Source organism: Moschus berezovskii, chromosome 1, assembly GCF_049115385.1.
Source record: "Moschus berezovskii isolate FMDL1 chromosome 1, NW_MosBer_1.0, whole genome shotgun sequence".
Classification (NCBI taxonomy): Eukaryota; Metazoa; Chordata; class Mammalia; order Artiodactyla; family Moschidae; genus Moschus; species Moschus berezovskii.
This window is the reverse complement of record NC_142460.1, coordinates 87,451,294-87,469,287: the sequence shown is the minus strand read 5'-3', so window position 1 is coordinate 87,469,287 and position 17,994 is coordinate 87,451,294. Positions and strand designations below refer to the sequence as shown.

Genomic DNA, 17,994 nt, shown 5'->3' with positions numbered 1-17,994 from the left:
GACAGAGGAGCCTGGTGGGCCACAGTCCATGGAGTCACAAAGAGTCGGACACAACTGAGCAACTAACACTACTACTGCTACTGAAATAGTAAACCATTGATTAAATATACCATAAACTAAGAAAGAACAATTGCTTTTATAGAGCAGTTTGAATATCATCGTTTTAAATTCTCTCTTCTTTTAGCAGTATATTGAGGTAATTTGTATACAGTAAAATTCACCTCTGAATTTTGATAGACGCTCACAGTCATATAATCTATGCTACAACTAAGATACAGAGTCATTCCCCCGTCATCTCAAAAAGCTCTTTTACATCCCTTTGTAATCAACTCTGTCCCCAATCCCCAAAAAGAAGCCCTATTCACTTGACATTATCTTGTACATAGAAAATCATGTGAATTCTACAAAAGCAACTACTAGAACAAATAACTAAGTTTAGCACAGGTTCCCACCATACAAGGTCAGTTTATAAAAGTCAGTTATTTTTATATACTATCAATAAACAGTGAATGAAGTAAAAATAAAACCATTTACAGTAACATCAAAAACATGAAATACTTAGAATAAAATAATAGAGTATGTGCAAGACTTTATTGAGAACCCAAAAGCAATCCTTTGGTGTTTGAGAGAAATTGAAGACCACTTAAGTAAATGTGAGGTTCACCATGTTACTTTACTAGAAGGCACCATATTGTTATGATGACAGTTCTCTATAAATTTTTGTATAGATTCAGTGCATTTCCAGTCAAAATATCATTAGACTTTGTGTCAAATTTGACAAACTGATTCTAAACTTATGTGGAAATTCAGAGGGTGTGGAATAACTAGAATAATTTTGGCAGGGAAAGGTACAGTGTTGAATACTTACTCTCCTTGGTTTCAAAATTTATTTAAAACTACAGTAATCAAGAATAGGCATAAGGGTAGTTTCAGGGAACAATGAAACACAAGAGTATCCAGAAATATGTCTATATGTACACAGTGAATTGATTTTCAGCAGAGTTGCTGTGGTAATTCAATGGAGGAAAGATGGTCTTGTCAACCAAGTGCTAGAACATCTGGATACCAGTATGGAAAAAAGATGAACTTCTACTGTTATCTCATACTATATTCAAAAATTAACTTGATATGAAACGTTAGCTTGAAAGTAAAATCTAGAACTATCCATCTTCCAGAAGAAAAGGGAGAGGAGCTTTGTGGACATTGAGGTAGACACCAGTTTCTTAGGTAATAATAATACTGAATTAACCATAAAGATGTTAATACTGATAAAAGGTACCATTAAGAAAATACAAGGCAGGTGATGGACTGATAGGAAATATTTACAGTTCCTATTATCTAACAAAGGACTTGTGTCCAGAATATATAAAGAAATCTGACAACTAAGAAGGTAAATAATGCAATAAAATAAAGTTTGAAAAATTTGAACATATACTTCACAAAAGAAAATATTTGAATAACTATAGCAAGTGTTATCATCATTAGTCCTCAGGGAAGAACAAATTAAAACCACAAAGAGATACCATCACAGAAACATTAGAATGCTAACATTTTTTAAAATTGTGTCTCTTTTACATTGCTGACTGGTCGTAAAATGGTACAACCACTTTGGAAAATAGTAAGGCTGTTTCATTTGAAGTTAAACATACTTTTAACTGTATGATTCTGCAGTTCTACTATTGGATATTTTCCCAAGAAAAATGAAAACGTATGTCCAAGGAAAGACTTGTATGTGAATGTTATAGCAGTTTTATTTATAACAGCCGAAGACTGGAAATGTTAAACAACAAAAATCCGAGTGAATAAAATTTCCTCAGTTTTATTGAGCTTTAATTGACACACAGCACTTTATAAATTTAAGGTGTACAGCATAATCATTTGATTTAAATACATTCTGAAATGATTACCACATAGATTTAGTGAGCAACTGTCTTTTCATATTGATATGACATTAAAGAAATAGAAGAAAAGATTTTTTCCTTGTGGTGACAATTCTCAGTATTTGCTGTCTTAACAGTTTTCATATATAACATTCTGCAGTATTAGCTTTATTGTGTTGTACATTTCATTCCTAGTATTTATTTATAACTGGAAGTTTGCATCTTTTGACCACCTTCACCTGTTCCTTCTCCTACCTCCCACCTCTGATAGCCACAGATCTAAATCTCTTTTTTATGAGTTTGGTTTTGAAATATAATTGACATACAAACTGTGTTAGTTCCTGGTGTACAGCAGTGATTTGATAGTTCTACACATTTTGAATGGTCACCATGATAATTCTAGTTGCCCATCTTATCTCCATGCAAATATATTAAATAGTTATTGACTGTATTCCCCACACTCTACATTTCATACTTGTGACACATGCGTCTTGTAACTGAAAGTTTGTGCCTCTAAATCTCCTACTCCTGTTTCTCTCCTCCCCTTTCTCCCCGCCTCTGGCAACAACCTGTTTGTTCTCTGTATCTATTACTCCATTTCTCTTTATCAACTGAGTAAATTTAAAGATCAAGTTGGTTTTATTCTGTGATTCATTAATTGAGCAACATCTCATCTAGCAATAGAAAGGAACTCCACTGAGCTGTAAAAAAGTTTTTTAAAGGTAGAAATAGGTAGGCAGATGAAGGAAATTATTAGCAAAGAGTGTAGTATTGTTTCAGGCAAGGTCACCCTCCTAAGGGCTTATTGGACAGATAACTTCACTAAAGCTGACCATGTAATTCCAGATTGAATGGTTAAAGGTTTTACTCCTGGGGGTATTGAGACTGCAGTCAGGTTAGGTATTAAGTCTTGGTTTGCTGACATAGGGTTTAGCCTAAGTGACTTCATTTTGGGCCTACTGTCTTCATTTTAACAGGAACAAATTATCTGTCAGCAGGATTATGGATAAACAAATTTTGGTATGTCTCTGTAGTGGAATGCTACTTAGCAAGAGAAGGCAGACATAAGTGAGAACATACAGTGAAATTCAATTTTTATGAAATTCAAGAACATGAAAAAGATAAGGTATATTAAAGTAGGTCCATGAATGTTTGAGGCTGATAATGGGGAGCTAACTGTGAAGTTGGTTAAAATGTTTTGCATCTTGTAGTGGTTTTTACAAAGGTATATACATTTGTTAAAGTGCTTATTGTATATACCTCAGCATTGATTGTTTTTTTTTTGGTAATTAATTTATTTTTTATTGGAGGCAAATTATTTTACAATATTATATTGGTTGGTTTTGCCATGCATTGACATGAATTCAAGTAGTTCTTGCAGTCTGAATATTTAAAGGCCTCCTGCAGGAGTCAGGTAAAAGAATTCGTAGAGGTGCAGTCTTTTAAATCTCATCCTTTTCTTTGCTCTTTCAGCTGTATCATAGTAATTCTTCTAGAGGAGAAGATGAGAGCCTGATTGCTTTCTGAAATTTCTATGCTAGTGGTCAGATATCACCAACAGCTTCACTTGCTGGTTTTCTAACCTTCCTGTCAGCCACAGTCTGTGCCACCTACACAACAGAAATCTTTAAAAGGGGTTTTAATTGCGAAGCATTAGTGCTTATTACTTAAGATGAGCAGAGCTGAGAGAAAGCAGAAATAGCACATGAGAATTAAGATTGATTGGCATTCTCTATACCTGAATGTGTTTTAAAGAGTATAGAAATAGAATATTTCAGAAGAGAAGAACTTTTCTAGCTCAGAGATAGGAGTGAACAATGAGGAGATTGGCCTACCTGGAGCAAAGAATTTGAAGACCTAAAAATGGACCTATATAGCCAAGGGTGAATTCTGGCATAGGGAATAGTCTTTTAATTTTAAGGAGTTGTATATGTTTCTAATGAAATGTTATAACTCATGCATCAGTTTCAGTTAGGTCCTGTTTGAATCGTAGCATAGATGGTAACAAGGAGCTGTGGAATGTATAAAGTCTAAAAGTGAGAGTGTAAGTTGCTCGGCCATGTTCAACTCTTTGCAACCCCATGGACTGTAGCCTGCCAGGCTCCTTTGTCCATGGAATTGTCCAGGCAAGAATACTGGGGTGGGTAGCCATTCCCTTCTCCAAGGGCTCTTCTCATCCCAGGAATCGAACTTGGGTTTCCTGCATTGCAGGCAGATTCTTTACTGTCTGAGCCACCAGGGAAACCCAAGCCTGGAAACTATAAGATCAAAGAGTGAAAGAGGATTAATGTGATCAAAGAACAGAACCCTGTGAAAAGTAGCATGGAATAGTCTTAAGGTCCTATAATAAAACCATGTAGGTTTTAGTACCTGCTCTGTCATTCTAGAGTTTAGTTTTGTATTTTTTGTTGTTGGTGGTGGTTAAAAAACAAAGAGATTTATGTCATTTCTAAAGTCCTTTTAGTTTCTAAGTTTAATGGCTATATGAGATGATGAGTGTTAACTAAACCTATTGTGGTAATCATTTCACAGTATATGTATACATGCCATCTAAGCAAGCACTTTTTCAAATACATGTAAAGCAAGCTGTCATGCTGCACAATGGTGTATGTCAGTTAATTCTCAGTAGACCTGAAAGAAAAAGTGAATGAAGGTTTACATGCAAAATTTTGATGCTGTGATGTTAGTGTTAATCATTGTCAAGTTTTGGTATGTTTCACTGTATTGAAACTAGTGAGTGAGATAAAGGATGGACGTTGATTGTAATTATTTCTTTATTTTCTTTGTAGGGATTAGTTATTTCATGAGAGAGACCGTGAAAAACTGTAGAAGAGATGGATTTGTTCAGACCATTTTGGGAAGGCGTAGATATTTACCAGGAATCAAAGACAACAACCCTTATCATAAAGCTCATGTATGTTGAAATTTCTCTGTATTTTTAACTTAATGTTTTAATCACATATACTTTTGCAGCAAAGACTGAACCCTGCTAATGTGTCTTTTAGAGATGACTAGCATATGAATTGGATCTTCTGTTTCATTAAGGACTTCTGAAGTGATGGTATATGCCAGTATTTGCTGACCACTGTCTTTAGGAGACTAATGTAAATATGGGTTCACTTAATAATATTCCAATTTAAGGTATTCTGTTTTAGTAAGGCAGTTATTTATTAGCTTTGGTAATAAGTTATATATATACTTAATTTTTGCATTTGCTAATTGTTCTGTGTTTCAGATATCATATACTAATTTGTCATATCACACCAGATTGCCAGTGTCTTCAGAGATTAGCCAGTCATTGAATTGTGGGTTTTTTTTGTTCTTTTGTTTATTTATTTATTTTAAAAATACTGGCTCATCAGTGGTTACTGGGATACCCAAAATATTTTAAAATGCTATTTTTAATATCATTTAGAAGATGTATTGATGATACTTACTCTCATTATGACCAAAATCTTTTTGTGAAATCATTGGGATCCAAAAAAGTATTCCATGTATTTTAGCATTTACGTTTCTGCTATAGTCCAGAGCTTCCTATTTTAACTGGTTGTATTTTGCCCTTACCCCATACTTTCATGTGTCATTGCCCACTACGCATTGTATGTAATGAAAATATCCAACCCTCAAATTGCTAAACTTCTGTCTTGAACTACAACCTCTCAGAGTAATAATGCTCTTAGGAACTATGGAGGAATAGTTGGGTTTTTGTTACTTCTTCACCCTCTCGCTTCCCATTTATCCACATACTAGTCCATTACCAGACTTTTACCATATTCACAACTATCCGCACTGTAATTGATGCACTAGGGAAAGTAAGTCTTAAAATGTATTGGAAGAGATAAAGCAAACACATATACGTATAGTCAATGATCTAGGCTCCTGGAGGAGATAGGACTTGACCAGATACCTGAAGACTAAAGGTTAGATTGCTGGGCATGAGGAAAAAAGAAAATCACAAATGAATAAAACTTTGGGTAAGGGTTGGCGAAAAGCCAATCTGATAGAAGTGGAGAATTTGAGTTGTCACTTAGGCATAGATAATTTTCTACTGGACACATGAAATCAGCTATTGGAACGTTTTTAAAGGCAGGCTATTACTTGAAATCATTGGTCTTTTTGATTTTAGCCATTCTGGTATCTGAATCTTTGTACCTCATTGTGCTTTTAATTTACTTTTTCCCTGATGACTAGTGATTTTGAACTTCATTTTTTATATGTTTATTGGCCACTTGGATATCTTTTTGTGACTCATTTGTGTAAATCTTTTTGTTTTTGAGTTGGCTGTCCTTTAATTGATTTATGAGAGTCTTTACATTTATAAGGGACTTCCCTGGTGGCTCAGAGGGTAAAGCGTCTGCCTGCAATGCAGGAGACCCTTGTTTGATCCCTGGGTCGGGAAGATCCCCGGAGAAGGAAATGACAACCACTCCAATATTCTTGCCTGGAAAATCCTGTGGACAGATGAGCCTGGTAGGCTACAGTCCATCGGGTTGCAAAGAGTCAGACACGACTGATTGACTTCACTTTCACTTTTACATTTATATTCCAGATATGAGTCTTTTGCTTACATGGATTTATCAGTCTTTTGTATTATTGTAATGCTTTCTATGATCTATTTAAGAAAGGTTTCTCTACCCCAATGTCAATTCTGTAGAAGTTTTTGGTTCTGACTTTTAATTTTATATCTACAATCAACTAGGAATTGATTGTTATACATTTAGGGAAATTGAGGGTCAAGATTTCTCCCTACCCCTATGGATATACAGTTGTACAAGCTGTTATTGAAAAGACTGTTTCCTCCCCCACCTCACCCACCTCACCCCTGCTTTGCAGAGACACCTTTGCCAAAAATTCGATCTACAAATATGGCTATGTCGGTTTCTAGACACATTGTTTTGTTATTTTGTGTTTACTCATATTCTAAGCAGTGCCATATTGTCTTCCCAGGTGGCACAGTGGTAAAGAATCTGCCTGCCAATGCAGGAGATGGAAGAGAAGTGGATTCAGTCCCTGGGTTGGGAAGATCTCCTAGAGTAGGAAATGGCAACCCATTCCACTCTTCATGCGTGGAGAATCCCGTGGACAGAGGAGCCTGACAGGCTTCAGTCCATGCGGTCACAGAGAGTCGGACATGACTGAGCAATTAAGCCTCCGTACTGCCTTAGTTATCCAGCTACTTTATAAGACTTTTTGATATATGGTAAAGTAGGTTTTCCCAACTTGCTTTTTTCCCCCGCTTGCCCCCCCAAGAATATTTGCCTATTCTTGGATTTTATGCATTTTCATATAAATTGTAGAAGCAGCTTGAGAATTTCCATACAAACACAAAACCCTGCTGGGATTTTTTAATTGCAGTTGCTTTGAGTTCATGGACTTCCCTGGTAGCTCAGAGGTTAAAGCGTCTGCCTATAATGTGGGAGACTCAGGTTCGATCCCTGGGTTGGGAAGATCCCCTGGAGAAGGAAATGGCAACCCACTCCAGTATTCTTGCCTGGAGAATCCCATGGAGGGAGGAGCCTGGTAGGCTACAGTCCACGGGGTTGCAAAGAGTTGGACACGACTGAGCGACTTCACTTTCACTTTGAGTTTATAGATCAAGATGGGATTAAGAGACATATTTATAAATTTGAGTTTTCCATTTGATAAACATGTTATATATGCCCATTTATTTAGGTCTTTTAAAATTCTTTCAGCGTGATGTATAGTTTTGGGGAAGAGATCTTACAAGGTTTTTATTAAATTTATAGCTGCTGCTGCTAAGTCACTTCAGTCGTGTCCGACTCTATGTGACCCCATAGACGGAAGCCCACCAGGCTCCCCCGTCCCTGGGATTCTCCAGGCAAGAACACTGGAGTGGGTTGCCATTTCCTTCTCCAATGTGTGAAAGTGGAAAGTGAAAAGTGAAAGTGAAGTCGCTCAGTCGTGTCCGACCCTTAGCGACCCCACGGACTGCAGCCTACCAGGCTCCTCCATCCATGGGATTTTCTAGGCAATAGTACTGGAGTGGCTTGCCATTGCCTTCTCAGAAATTTATAGCTAGATATTTGCAAAATTTAATACTCTTGTGAATGATATTTTTTAAAATTCTTTTCCTTCTCTTTTTACATTTTTTAATCTTTGCTGCTAGTATAGAAAGATAATTGTCTTTGTTTTTTGTCTAGAAACCTTGCAAATATTACTTGTTAATTCCAAAATGTTATCTGTAGATGCTTTCAGGTATTCTGTCTGCACAGTTATTATCTGCCCCTCCCCAAAATAGTTTTTTAACCGCCTTTCCAAGTCTTATTCTTTTTTAACCTTTGTTCGACTTACTAAGGGGACTTCCCTGGTGGCTCAGACGGTAAAGTGTCTGTCTACAATGTGGGAGACCCGGGTTCGAGCCCTGGGTTGGGAAGATCCCCTGGAGAAGGAAATGGCAATCCACTCAAGTACTATTGCCTGGAAAATCCCATGGACAGAGGAGCCTGGTAGGGTACAGTCTATGGGGTCACAAAGAGTCGGACACGACTGAGCAACTTCACTTCACTTCACTTTGACTTACTAGCTAGTACAGTATTGAATAGAATTAGTGATAGTGAACATCTTTGCCACTTTTCAGATCTCAGAGGGAAGTTTTAAACGTTTTACCAATAAGTAGAACTTCCTTTAGGTTTTTAGTAGTGCTGTGTCAGAAAAAGTCAGCTCTCTTGTAGGCCATGGAGTCTCCATCACAACTACTCAACTCTACTAGTGCAGATGCAGTCATAGACACAGTCTTCCAGGAAAACTTCATTTACAGAAACGAGTGATAGGCCAGACTTGACCTGTAGGCTGTAACTGGCCCACCCCGGTCTGTTTCTTCTTTAAATGTAATCTGCTTTTTTTTCTCTAGGTTGCTTTCAATACAGTATTTTTCTTTCCTTGTGGTTTCCAGCAGGTATTCTGTGATGTACTTAAGTTTGTGTTTGTTTTTTTTTTCTGCCTTTGTGTGTGGATGTGTGTTAATTGATCCTTTTTGGTGTGCATTAGACTGTGTGGATCACAATAAACTGTGGAACATTCTGAAAGAGATGGGAATCCCAGACCACCTGACCTGCCTCTTGAGAAACCTGTATGCAGGTCAGGAAGCAACAGTTAGAACTGGACATGGAACAACAGACTGGTTCCAAATAGGAAAAGGTGTACGTCAAGGTTGTATATTGTCACCTTGCTTATTTAACTTATATTCAGAGTACATCATGAGGAACGCTGGGCTGGAAGAAGCACAAGCTGGAATCAAGATTGCTGGGAGAAATATCAATAACCTCAGATATGCAGATGACACCACCCTTATGGCAGAAAGTGAAGAGGAACTAAAAAGCCTCTTGAGGAAAGTGAAAGAGGAGAGTGAAAAGGTTGGCTTGAAGCTCAACATTCAGAAAACAAAGCTCATGGCATCTGGTCCCATCACTTCATGGGAAATAGATGGAAAAACAGTGGAAACAGTGTCAGACTTTATTTTTTTGGGCTCCAGAATCACTGCAGATGGTGATTGCAGCCATGAAATTAAAAGACGCTTGCTTCTTGGAAGGAAAGTTATGACCAACCTAGATAGTATATTAAAAAGCAGAGACATTACTTTGCCAACCAAGGTCCGTCTAGTCAAGGCAATGGTTTTTCCCGTGGTCATGTATGGATGTGAGAGTTGGACTGTGAAGAAGGCTGATCGCCGAAGAATCGATGCTTTTGAACTGTGGTGTTGGAGAAGACTCTTGAGAGTTCCTTATACTGCAAGGAGATCCAACCAGTCCATTCTAAAGGAGATCAATCCTGGATGTTCATTGGAGGGACTGATGCTGCAGCTGAAACTGCAATACTTTGGCCACCTCATGCGACGAGTTGACTCACTGGAAAAGACTCTGATGCTGGGAAAGGTTGGGGGCGGGAGGAGAAGGGGAAGACCGAGAATGAGATGGCTGGATGGCATCACCGACTCTGTAGGCATGAGTTTGAGTGTACTCCGGGGGTTGGTGATGGACAGGGAGGCCTGGCGTGCTGTGATTCATGAGGTCGCGGAGAGTCGGACACGACTGAGAGACTGAACTGAACTGAACTGAGGACTTCTTGAATCTGTACCTTGAGATCTTTTGTTAATTTTGGAAAATTCTTAGCCATTTCTTCTTCAATCATTGTTTCATTGAAATCTCTTCTCTCTTTCTGGAACTTTTAGTACAAAATTTTAAAACTTGTCTTTAATTCCTCCTTTTTCATATCCTCTGGTTGGTATTTTCCATGTTTATATTTCATCATGATTAATTGTGGATATTTTCTTCTAAGTTGCCTAATTTGCAACTGTTGAACTTTTAAGTTCAGAATGATCTAGAACTTTTCCAGCACCCCAGAAGGCCTTTTTATGCTCTTTACAAGTCAGTACTATCTCCCTACTTCACACATACACCAAACTACAGAGAAAGCACTGTTTAAGTGCTTTAAGTTATGTTATTTTAATATTTTTGGTGGTAGAGTTTTTATTTTGCTCTTATGGGTGTTTGATTCTGTGCTGAAATATTCAGTTTTGTCTTTTATTTTCTTGATAGCATGATCATTTTATATTCTAATAAGTCTGATAATCCGTTTCCGTTCCGTTTGGTCGCTCAGTCGTGTCCGACTCTTTGCGATCCCGTGGACTGTAACCTACAAGGCTTCTCCGTCCATGGGATTCTCCAGGCAAGAATACTGGAGTGGGTTACCGTTTCCTTCTCCAGGGGATCTTCCCGACCCAGGGATCGAACCCGGGTCTCCCGCATTGGAGGCAGACGCTTTAACCTCTGAGCCTGATAATAGCATGTAGTTAATACATCTCATACTTGTGTTCCTATATTCTGTTCCTATTGACTTTTGTTTTTCTTAGTTTTCTATAAAACCAATTGTATTGTCTCTTTACCAGGCTTCCTCCTACTTGTTGGGCTGTGAACTCAAACGTTTGTTATCACTCCTCAAGACCATCAAGTTCTGCTCAGCTTTTTATCCTCTCAGCTGCCTCTTCTGGAATCTGTTGATTTCCCTAGGAAAAAGGGTGACCTTTATAGCTAGGGTCACCTCTTTGGTTTCATTTCTCTCCTAGTTTTTTAGGTTCTGTAATTCTTCACTTCCTTTCTCCTGTCTGATTCTTTCAAAGAGGCATTTTCTGACCAGCTTTTCTGGTTATCATCAGTGGGAGGGTTGGTCCTAATGACATAATCTCCTGCTACCAGAAAGCTATGTATTTGTATGTATGTGAAAATGCACTAGTGATGAGAAGGGACTGAGACTGTGGGATACAAAGCTGAGACTGCCAAGTTTTCTTATTTTGGAATAGTCTCAGTGAAATATATTTTGGTTTTATTTGCTTATGTCACAGTGCAAACAAGCCCTGAATTTCAGTGACTTATAATAAGAAACTTTATTTTTAATTCATGGTACAGTTTGGTTCTGGGTTGACTGTGGGTGTGTTCTGCATTTTCTTCATTCTAAATTTCAAAATGAAGAAAAGTCCCTATCTGGAATAAACCCTTTTTTCTGATGGTGTTAGATAGCTTCCAGAACTCCTTAACATGTGCTATATGTAAGTTTTGCTAACATTTTATTGGCCAAAACAAGTTAAGTCTGTGAGAGTGAAAAGCACTTTGAATCACATGGCAATGGATGGAGGCTCAGGACTTCACAGAGAAAGGTAGCAAGTTATAACAATAATTACAATCCACTACACAAAGGCATATGGTTTTAATAAAGGGAGTAATCAGTAGAACTTTGAAATTCAGTCACTCTTAAAACAGTGACAGCTGAGTGAGTTTAGGATGGATTCATCAGCATTTGACAAGTTATTAATTTTTTTTGTCTGTCTCTTTAACCAGTATTTAATATACTTGGAGTTGGATGTAGCCCAGGTGACAGGGAAGTAGAGAACACCTCTCAAATTACATAGATCCCTCCAGTGAGTAGACCCTTCCCATCTTCTGAGCCCTTTGGGGACAACAGGAGTGATAATCATAGATCAATTACACCTTGAATATTGTCCTAGATCCCAGTTCCTATAGCCCCAGGATGATCACTTTTAGCATCTGTGGTTGCCTGCCAAGAAGTTCATGGCAGCAGTAGTTTCAGGGAAGTTCTAATTTAATACCTTTGGATTTAGGATCTGCATTTTCACCAGCAGCTAATGACTAGCCCCAGCAACCTATAAAAAGCGCTGATTCATACCAGAGGGCTGCAGGCTTGCTGTGGCCTAACTCTGTGTAGGACTACGAGGCCACTGATGTGGGGGATGTACTTGAAACATTCCAACTCACATAACAAAGAATGGTATTCCAATTATATCTATTTAGGATTAAGAGGAATTGTATTTTGAGGAATAGATCCTTTAAGGTGAAGTTTAGAACATTGATAAAATATTTTTAAAAATAATTTTGAACTTAAAGAGACATTTTAAGTGTAATGTAGTTTTTACTTCCTAACCGAGTGTTGAAGCCTAAACTGAAGCAATCTGACCTCCTTTTTCTGTTTAGCCTGTCCTCATGTGAATGACAGCCCAGAATCTAGGGTTCTGGATCATTCTAGTTATTAATCTTAGGATGAAGCTTATAGTCGATGTCCTGGTTTACATCTGTTCCAGATTTCTAGTCTCGTTGCACATGTGAGCATTAATCTGTGGACACTAAAAGCAGTTATGAAAGTATGTTGGTGTATCTGATGGAGGACCTGTTAATCGTTGTTTTTCATAGGCTGAGCGTCAGGCTATCAACACAAGAGTCCAAGGTTCGGCAGCTGATATTGTCAAAATAGCCACAGTTAATATTCAGAAGCAATTAGAGACCTTCCACTCAACCTTCAAATCCCATGGTCATCGAGAGAGTTTGCTCCAAAGTGACAGAACAGGTTTGTTCATAAATGTGGCCCCTGTTATAACATGGTGAGACTAATTACATCAGAAAAGAAAAGGAAAGATTACTTACATTAATTTCTCAACAGTTCTCAAACATTTCGGTCTCTTGATGTCTTTGCAGTCTTAGAATTATTAAGAATCTCAAAAAGTTTTTGTTTATGTTCATTATATCTACTAATATATACCATATTAGAAATTAAAACTGATAATTTAAAAATATTTATTAACATTTACATTTAATAATAAACCCACCATGTGTTAACGTAAGTAACATAGTTTTTATGAAAATAATGACATTTTTTTCAGAACAAAAAAGATTGGTAATGAGTGGCTTTTACTTTTCTGAAAATCTCTTTAGTGTCTGGCTTAAGAGAAGACAGATTCTGTTATATATTTTTGCATTCAATTTGTAGCAATATTTCCTGTTTTGTAACCTCTGGTATGGAAAACCCTCTGTAGAGTCTAGGATGATAAATGTCCCAGTTTGTGGGAGACTGATGGTTTCCCATGATGTAGGACTTCCAGTGCTAAAACCAGGATTGGTCACCTTACCTTACTGTACACTTATGAGAGAAGGAGATCATAAAAGGAAAATACTCCTTGGAGTTCCCTGGAAACACTTTTTTAACTTAAGGTATGGTCTGTGGACCAAAGATGATCCCTGATACCCTTTCAAAGCATCTGCAAGTCAGATTATTCTCTTAATAACACTCAGAGGTTATTTTCCTTTTTTAGACTCCTTCTCGCATAAGTGTACAGTAAGGGTGACCAGTTATCCTGGTTTTATTACTGTAAGTCCCTACATAGAAACCTTAAAAAATATATGTGTATGTATGTATGCATATGTGTGTATATTTATATATATATATGTGTGTATATAAAACAAAGTAGTGAAACTGTCCAGAAATAAACTATAAATTTATGGTCAGTTGATATTCAAAAAAAGGAACATGTTTCCTGTTCATAACCTTCCTTGAACACATGTACACATTCACACTTTTGTATTTGTAGAAAGAGGATATATGGTCAGAACTTATTTGGAGGAATAACATTGTACTATGTGCTTTGGAGAATTTAGGAGGAAAGTTATCAACCTATGTTTGAATTTTAAATCTGTTAAGAAATGGAAGATATGATATATGACTGTGAAATAGTTACATGACTTTTCACAGCAGAATGATGCAGTGTCCAAATGAAGGTATAGATAGTATCAAGCTTTAGAATGAGTGGAAGACAATGTGGATATGTCATTAAGGGTGACTTCATTGTGTAATGCTGAGTTGAAAACAGTAGTAGATCAGGGAGATCAAAGGAAGCTGAGCCTGAGGAAGCTGACCACACAAGGAACAGGAGGATCATGGCATTCTGGGTCAGAAGCTGAAGTCACCAAGGGAAATCAGAAAGGACAAAGGTAGAGTGATCAAAAAGCAGAAAAACTAACCAATCCAGACAGCCAGTGATGCAAGAAAAGTGGAGTCCAATGGGGCAGATCAGATTTAAGCGAAACTGGCAAACATATGCACAGCCTTTGCAACCCTGGTATGGAAGCAACTTGCCATGTATCATCTGCCTTTGCTGTCTTACCCTGAGAGAGCCACCTCTGAGAAAATTTGGGCTGCAGGTAGTGGGAGTTAACGAGTTCTCCGAGGGAAGTACCAGATATTGAAGGAGATGGTTTCTGTGCTCTCCTGAAGAATAGGAAATTTGGATGGCAAATAAGAAGGACTGCTCTGAGAAATGGGCATACGATGAAAGGATGTTATTCCAAAAGTATTAATGTTGAAGCTTATTTTGGTGATCAGAGGGGCATAATCTAAACCACTTGGCCCACTAATTAGGAAATAGTGATTAAGTCTAGATTTTTAACTCTTTTTGTATTCATGAGTTCTTTTGAGAACCTGCTGACAATATATAGATCATCTCTACAGGAATTTGTATGTTCTCTGAAGTCCACAATTGGACCCTGGGTTGAGAATTCCTAGCCTAGAGTGTATGGTCCAACTGGGGACCAGTTATACCATGATGACACTCTGGCCAGAAAAAGACATCATCAGGGAGTGTCAGTCAACTCCATTTATTGACGTCTTTGTTAGAGTTCTCATTTCTGGGAGGAAGTCTGTGGAGATTTGAATTTACCTGATAGGTGGGCTAGGTGGCAACCAGCAAGTAGTTCTTTTCATTATAGTTCCAAATTTTATGTGTTTTACTCTCTTAATTATAATTTCTCAAGATTTCTTAAATCTCTCTTTAAAAAATACTTTCCCAAAGCCCAGTGACGTACTTACTGATCAGTTTTGCTGGTTTTTTCATGGATTAGGATTGTTGCCAAAGAAAAAACTGCAAGGGATGTTCTGCCCCATCAGAGGAGGCTTCTTTATCCTTCAGCTCCATGATGAACTCTTATATGAAGTGGCAGAAGAAGATGTTGTTCAGGTATTTTTGCAGTGTTTGTGTGCATTCTATAGAAAGCTAAGATACTAGGTCAGGCTAAGATACATGAGATTTCTGGAACCATTCTCTGGCCCCAGGATGGCTATAGAAAAGTAGAAACGTTAAGGGCAGAGAAAGTGCTAAGAGTGCTCAGCTTTAAACCCATTTTAAACGAAATTCCTGATGCAGGGATATTTTTGTCTGTGAGAAGTTAGATGAGAATTTGGAGTCTTTCCCTGCGGATTTCAAAGCTCTGAGCATTCTAGTAAACCTGGCAGAGCTCCGGTTCCTCAGTGCAGACTAGTGTGGGATGCTGGCTCTTTTCTGGCTTAGAGTGAAGAGCTCCTGTCTGCCTTATCACCTCAGTGGGTGGGCTGGCAAAGATTCTTTGCACAGAGTTTGAGTTTGTTAACCTTTTTTTTTTCTCTTTTTTTAGTTTTGCTTTCTTTGTTAACCTCTTTTTTTTTTTTTGTAGGTAGCTCAGATTGTCAAGAATGAAATGGAAAGTGCCGTAAAACTGTCTGTGAAACTGAAAGTGAAAGTGAAGATAGGTGCCAGCTGGGGGGAGCTGAAGGACTTTGACGTGTGATTGTAGGGAAGCCTGGAATAGGTAAAATCACACGGAAAGAACAGAGATTGCCCTTTCACCTACTTTATGAAAATAGAAACCCCCTCAAGTCTTGATGAATTTAGGATAGTAATTTTATAGTGAGAGTTTCAAAATGTATATCAGAGTTTAATCCTCTATAATGTAAAAAAATTACTTTTGAGGCAAAATACCGAGTTTAATGTTTATATTCACTCTCAAAAAGAGTATCTGAAATTGCCTTTTATAGTTTACTGTGACTTTAAACAGTTTCAGAACACATGCTTGAAATATGTAATTAGCACTTTGGGTCTAATCTGCCTGGTTGAGCATGAAGAAACATTTCTGCCTCAGGGGCATTTTATCCCAATCAGGATTCAGACACTTGTGATACAGCAGGAGCTAGAGGCAGATAAGGATTTGGTTTAACATAAACCACCAGGGTGAGGTGTTGCGTGTGATTTTCATACAATATGAGTGTAAGACTACTGAAGTAGTATTTTAAAACAGCATTGGCAAGTAAATTAAGAATTCTATAAAGTGGTAAGACTTGATATGGATGTAGTCTAGGTATGGATTTTCATGAATTGACACTTCTTCTTCCTTTTCCTCTTCCATATCATACAATGAATGTATTTCTAATACTTAGGTATTATAAAACAAGCTACAAGCTACACCTCTCCAAGAAGTGTTCTGATCTGTAAGATCGTATGTTTATATTGCATTATAAGAACACTGCCAGAGAAGGAAAACACTTCCTCTAATCAGTCCCTTATTGCCTCTTTCCCTGTGGCATGGTGAGAATACTCATGATAAAAGATTGTACTTTATAATCCCAGTCAGAGGTGAATAACCAACTTTTTTTTTTTTGCTGTCAATAAAATTAATTTATTTCAGACTTTATTCCAGCTGTTCAGTTTTTAAAATTGTGTTTGGTCTAAGTTTCAGAAGCTTGTGTATCCTCTTATTTTATAATTTGCTCAACAATGTCTGTGTAATAGGAAGTGTTTATTATATTCTCAATCAGTTATCAAAGGGCTCTTTTATGTTTGTTAATCACAATTTTAAAAGACAGTTGCTTTATAAACAAAATGTATTACACTATTAGTAGTTGGATATTAGTGCACATGCTCCTCAGACATGTTGATGGTTTGGGGAAGTGGGCAGAAGACGACAGAGGTAAGAGAAAAGTTACATCATTATTTCTTGAGTTTTTTCCATATTTACCTGTACCATGTTTCTTAGAAAAGCTGTAGTGCTGTTGGTAGTCTAGTGGCCTTGAAAATCTAGCACAAGAGAAACCTCAGTCTATTCACATGATATTCTTCAAATATGAGTGGAGGTGTATAGGTCACGTCCACCTCATTTTCTGCAGTCATGGCTCTGCATTTGTGGTTACATGCATTTTCTTAATCCTTTTTGACCTATCAGCTAAACTTAAAAAACAGGCACTCCTTGCTTTGTGAGATTCAGTTATGGAAAAATTCCAGTTTCCATGGCTTACTTACATAACACTAGTGTCCCTGCAACACAATTCAGATATCAGTTGACATGGTATATTAACTTAGTAATTGCATAAAGTTCAAACTTCACTAATAGCTGTTCAGTCCACAAATCACTATGTTAATATTAAATGCCCTTTGTGGTAGGTAGAATAATTCTTGTTCCCTCCCCAAATGTTGACATCCAAATTCCCAAAACCTATGAATATATCACATGGCCAAAGGACCATCACTTATTTAATTAAGTTAGAGATCATGAGATGGGAAGATTATCTGGTTGATTTCAGTATGAACACAAAAGTCCTTATGAGAGGAAGGCAGATGGTCTGAGTCAGAAGAGAAAAAGTGACAGTGGAAACAGAGTGAGATTGATCATTGAAAATACTTCATTGCTGACTTTAAAGATGGAAGAAGGAGCTGTGAGCCAAGGAATGCAGACAGCCTCTAAAAACTGGAAAAGGCAATGGAATGTACAGCCTCCAGAAAGGACAGAGCCCTGCTAGCACCTTGATTTTAGCACAGTAAGATCGTACTGGACTTCTGACCTCCAGAACTATAAGATAATAATTTGTGTTTTTGTTTGTTTTTTAGTTTTATTGAGATATAATTGACATATGGCACTGTATAAGTTTGTGTACAGTATAATGACTTGACTTACACATATTGTGAATGATTTCTGCAGTAAGTTTAGTTAGCATTCATCATCTCATTTAGGTA

At 37.5% G+C, this 17,994-nt stretch overlaps 1 protein-coding gene across 1 annotated transcript in view; it reads left to right on the top strand.

Annotated features, from left to right (window-relative positions):
* Positions 1 to 16,769, top strand: part of POLQ (DNA polymerase theta) — a 112,571-nt gene extending 95,802 nt beyond the window's left edge. The window contains exons 27-30 of the mRNA XM_055436418.2: positions 4,670 to 4,794; positions 12,599 to 12,752; positions 15,077 to 15,192; positions 15,665 to 16,769. Of these exons, the coding sequence (XP_055292393.2) occupies positions 4,670 to 4,794; positions 12,599 to 12,752; positions 15,077 to 15,192; positions 15,665 to 15,778 (509 nt within the window). The 3' untranslated portion in view covers positions 15,779 to 16,769. The remainder of the gene's footprint in view (positions 1 to 4,669; positions 4,795 to 12,598; positions 12,753 to 15,076; positions 15,193 to 15,664) is intronic.
* Positions 16,770 to 17,994: the final 1,225 nt, after the last annotated feature.